The sequence below is a fragment of the Stylophora pistillata genome, chromosome 3 (genome assembly GCF_964205215.1).
Source record: "Stylophora pistillata chromosome 3, jaStyPist1.2, whole genome shotgun sequence".
Lineage (NCBI taxonomy): Eukaryota > Metazoa > Cnidaria > Anthozoa > Scleractinia > Pocilloporidae > Stylophora > Stylophora pistillata.
The window spans coordinates 33173465-33178464 of record NC_142521.1 but is presented as its reverse complement, the minus strand read 5'-3'; the positions used below and the strand labels follow the sequence as shown (position 1 = coordinate 33178464).

The 5000-nt window shown below is 36.7% G+C and overlaps 1 protein-coding gene across 2 annotated transcripts in view; it reads right to left on the bottom strand.

Annotated features, from left to right (window-relative positions):
• Positions 1 to 5000, bottom strand: part of LOC111331622 (inactive hydroxysteroid dehydrogenase-like protein 1) — a 12623-nt gene that overhangs the window by 3804 nt on the left and 3819 nt on the right. For both annotated transcript variants that reach the window (XM_022936773.2, XM_022936772.2), the window contains 7 exons: positions 4506 to 4581; positions 3855 to 3962; positions 3098 to 3156; positions 2312 to 2356; positions 1804 to 1838; positions 1321 to 1402; positions 734 to 799 (listed from right to left, as the gene is read on the bottom strand). In XM_022936773.2, the coding sequence (XP_022792508.2) occupies positions 734 to 799; positions 1321 to 1402; positions 1804 to 1838; positions 2312 to 2356; positions 3098 to 3156; positions 3855 to 3962; positions 4506 to 4581 (471 nt within the window). The remainder of the gene's footprint in view (positions 1 to 733; positions 800 to 1320; positions 1403 to 1803; positions 1839 to 2311; positions 2357 to 3097; positions 3157 to 3854; positions 3963 to 4505; positions 4582 to 5000) is intronic.

The window sequence follows — 5000 nt, the reverse complement described above, 5'->3', positions numbered from 1 at the left end:
GGGAAATGTAGTTACGTCCTTTTTTCCTCTCATAATATTTATATATATATATATATATATATGTATATATTATTAAACAATATTGAGAGAATATTGACCGGCAATAGAGCATTTTGATTCGTTGATTTTAGTTATTGGCCCTCTGACTGCCCGAGTCGTGTAATAAATATACATATATTGTTTTTCTATTCTTGTTTTAATGAAACCCGTGTGCAATACAGTTCGTTCCTAATTTAGCAAGAGGATTTGCTGACTAAGGATATCAGATTGTAGCTGATAAATTCATCGATTGTCAACTGTTGGCTAGAAAATGCAGATGTTGTAAGAAGTTGCATGTATATCAATCATCAGTGAGAATCAAATGATTCAAAAAGCTTAATATTAAGTATTAGATATAAGCCTATTAATTTAAAAACACTGCATTTGTCATTGAAAGCAAACGTTTTTTAAAACTGATTGATGTTGAGTACAAAATCTCCATTTTTGTTCTTCAATTACCGTGCTGTTATGGGTGCTATCATTGATCCTTACGTGTGTTTCATTGAGTCGTATAAAGATGGTTGACTTCTTACATTCGGGAAAAAAAAAGCAGTCGGAGACTTTTTCCTATAGCTTGGGAGAATTTTCGAAAGTCATTCAAAGTCTCGCTCTTTTCACTGTCTCAAACCCTATCAACCTCTCTACTGATTACACAGTCTTCTATTGCTTGAATATAAAACAAGTCGCATCACACCTGTACTTCAATCCCTTGTGGGGAATACTCGTAGGCAAGAGCACGGGAAAAACTGTCCACAAATTCCTGTTTGCAACAATAACAAACAAACAGAAAAACAAAAAGAATTGAGTACGTCAAGTGCGCGAGTAATTGGAAAACATATCTTTTGTGTTTTAAATAGAAGATTGAAAAAGCGTTCTCCCTTTCGTGAGAAAGACTTCGCTTCAGTGACTGAAAACAGAGATTGTTGCCGAGAAAATTGAATTGTTTTTCAAAAATACTGGTGTTGCCGCGCACGATGCTTTACCGGCTAAAATAAACAACAGTACTGAAGGCTTTCAGCCGCATAACGTAACAAGACAATTCAAGACTCTTATCTAGTACAAACAAACAAACAAATAATAAAGATGGAAGAAAAACAAAGAGAAAAGTGCAAACTAAAAACAGACATCTATACCAAACAGAACCAAAAAACAGCAACAACGAACAAACCACAAAGAATGGGTGCAGAAGGCATGAAAAGAGAAAATTCCCATCACACCTAGCGCTAATTTTCCTCATTTTTCTGTTACTGCCAAACCTACGAGGATATAATGATGGCTGACCTTTGTTGCAGCATAAACTGTCATCTGGGGTGTAGGCAGCTCTCCTGCACTGGACGACATGTTAATAATTGCGCCCCGCTTCCTGAAAATTGTCACGACATGGTTAACTATGAAACATTGAATAGCAAGAGTACTGATTTTACCCTTAACACTTTAACATCAGTAAAATAATATTCTTCTTACTCTTCTCTATACATTTCCTCAGGTGCTACAGAGAAATTTTTTAACAATCAAGAGCTTCTTTATATTAGTGATCATTTCCTTCATTCTCGTAAGCTTAATGTGTGATTCAGGGATGATATTGTAAGGAGAAATTAAATGTTAGTCACTTCCAGGGGTCAGGGAGCTAACATTAAGCACCGATACGTAAAGAACAGTTTAAACTAGATTGAAAATTCCCGCCATATTTTTCAATTGGTCATTCATACCTATGCTCTCTTCACACCAAAGGCAAGGATGTAAGCAGAAGTACTATGAGCCTACCTTTCACACATTTGGGGTAAAACAATACGTGTCATCTGAAAATGAAACTCTAAAGGTTACTACTAATAGTAATAGCTTGAGCTGGTGTAAAAGCATACGGAGAAATCCTGTCATTATCACACGTTGTTCCAAGAAAGGAAAATAATTAGCTTCTTCATTGGTATTCCTGAGAACCCTGTTCATCTGAGTTTATCTTGTTTTGAAGATGCAACTGGGGTAGGAGAGAACTGTACAGGGCTTTCAAGGGATTAACAATATGGATAAAAGGCAGACTGGACTAAGGTAGAAATTTAATTACCTCTACGCTATAGCAGGGACATATCCAACTAAAATAATGGAAGACTACAAACTCACTTTCTCAAGGTAGACTAGTCATAAAATCTCAAACGTATTAAAAGTGCCTATTTAAGCCATCATGAAGCCAAGACAAGCTAGGTTTCTTCAATGTAAATTTGAGGCCTTCAAATTGCTAGAAACTCACCATCTATCACTTAAAAGTACCACTTACCATTATCACTGAAGTCATGTTGATATTTATCAGGTCAAAAAGTTTCTGCCATTTTAAAGAGAGGATAAAAAATGTTTGTGGTCTATTTATTCAGTGCTAAAAAAAAAAACTGGCTAACATGCCACTGTGATACATGTTACTTTGTTGAAGTTTACCAAACCCCCTATGGCTTGGGTCCACCATGATGGTTATACTTGTGTCAGTATGCAGCTTACTTATCCTGCACAAACCCAAATGGCTAACTGTACAGTCTGTAGTTCAGTTCTGCTCAACTTATAACCCAGAATTCTGTGGTATAAAGCCAATTTATACATGAAAAATATTGCAGCTACTCTTCCTAAAAAGGTTTGTTACCTCATTGCAAGTTAAAAACCCCTCTGTCTCCCCTCCCCAAACTTGAATTATATAAAATTGTTTTTGTTAGGAGAGATAGAAACTTAAGAGAACAACAAGACAGGGAATACCAAGAAAGTCTGGCTTGCGACCAGGAAAGGGTAAGATGGCAATAAAACAATGCACACTTCACCAACACATCAAATCCCATTTATACTCATACGGGAGAAAGGCTATTAACAAGAGTAATTGGCAATAAATACAAGTAAAGGCTTATTGCCTATACCTAGGATGTTATTTCATCAGATATAGGGCGAATAAAACAGTAGAAGAAAGACAGAAATGGGAAAAGATAATGAAGTCTAATCAAGATGTACTTCCTTGTTTTACTAAGTGTTAAGATGCATACTGAGCCTGACATTTTAAAAGAAGACAAGGAGCATTAAACTGTACCTGTTTGGGAACATCTAGAAAGTATTGTGGATATTCATACATTACACCAACATTATTCACTAGATTTAAAAAACAAGAAAAAATGAAAAGAAGGTCAGAGGTTAAGCAAAAGAAATGGCATGATTTTAATATGCTGAGGCTCGATCTTCAGAATAACAAAAAAAAATTGTTTTTAATAATATGCAGATGCTAAGAATCATGACCCGTCCCCAAGTTCAACTGCACCAAGACAGTACGGTGAAAGATTGCAGGCACAGATCAATCATGTGCCTGTCAAAGGAGGACATATAAATTGTACCATCTGGGTCATGAAGTCCATTGTTTGTTACATTCATATGTTATGATAATCACCTTTATGCACCAAAGAAATCACATACCTTAATGGAGGCCTAATGGCCTCATGGTTAAGTGCACTTGACTCTCAACTGAGTGTTCTCACTGCATGGGTTCAACCCCCTGGGCAGGAACACTGAGTTGTGTTCTTAGGCAAAGACACTTTACTGTCACAGTGCCCCTCTTTAAATTGGTACCAGCAAATTTAATATGCTGGAGGTAACTCAGCAATAGACCGGCATCCAGCAATCAGGGGAGAGTAAAATTACTCCTAGTTGGTTCATGCTACGGAAACTGGAGTTAAGCGCTGGCCTGGTGAGCCACTTAGCTTGTAAACAGCCTTTACCTTGTCTTTAGTTATTCCTTGATCTCTAAAGTTCAATAACACTAGGTATTTCTTTGAAATAATTATCATTTAACTCACCTAAAATGCCAATGTCAAGCCCTTCTAGGGAAGCGATTATTTTCTGGTAAACATCCTGTGTGGCAAAGTCTATTGGAATGATATGCGTCTCAACCTTGGATTCTTTTTCTATATTACAAGAATTATAAGTTAGGTTAATCATATTAGGTTAAAAATAATTGAAAAGTTAATACAGTGGAATCCCGATCTCTCGAACCCTTGGTTTCTCGAACCTCCCGATATCTGGAACCAAACCTTGTTTCCCTTGGATTTGCCTCACTTGTAATTTCACCCCCGATTTCTCAAACCAATTTGCATTTCCCCTGGAGGTTCGAGAAATCGGGATTCCACTGTACCTCTTGAAAATACTTCCTGGAAATTCCTGCATGTGTTCAAAGTTATTCTAATCAATGATGTAAAGTAATAGTTAACACTTTTCTTCTCCACCCATTCTCAGTCCCCACTTGAATACCCTCTGATTAATGGTACTGCTCAAACAACAATGGATTTTCAGAAATCAGGGTAACTGAGTATGAAAAACCACACAAGAGAAATTCAAAAGTAAAATATTCCAGTAAATGTATTAACAACTTCCTTTTTCAATAAAAAACCTCTTACTATTTATTTACAACCTTGCAAGAAAAAATGTTTAAACATCTTTTTTTCACTAACCTATGGTCTCTGCAACCTTTTCCAATTTTTGGGTAGATCGACTCATCAGAACAATGTTCATTCCACATCGTGCCAACTGTCTTGTAAAGAAAATATCTGCACACATTTCTCACAGTTCAGCAATTTTTTAGGTATAAGTAGAAGTGGCGATTCAAGTTGAAGTCTACTCACAAACCGTTAGTAAACCACAATGCCAGAATTTGTTTTTTAGACCATTTTCTGGCTGTATTCCTCCATTTCATTCCCTCCCTCCCCCCTCCTCCAAGATAAAAAGCCAGTCTTCACTTTTCCTCCTGACCCATTGAAGGTCACGGGATTTTACTGAATACACCCCCCCCCCTTCACACACTGCAGCTAAGCAGAGTATTAAAGATTAACCCAAAGTGATATACAAATAGTTTACCTACACTGCCACACCTGCCTGAGTGGAGAGGTCACTTAGCGAGAGTTTAAAGTGTCTACTATAATATTAAATTCAAACCATAAACATAAGGG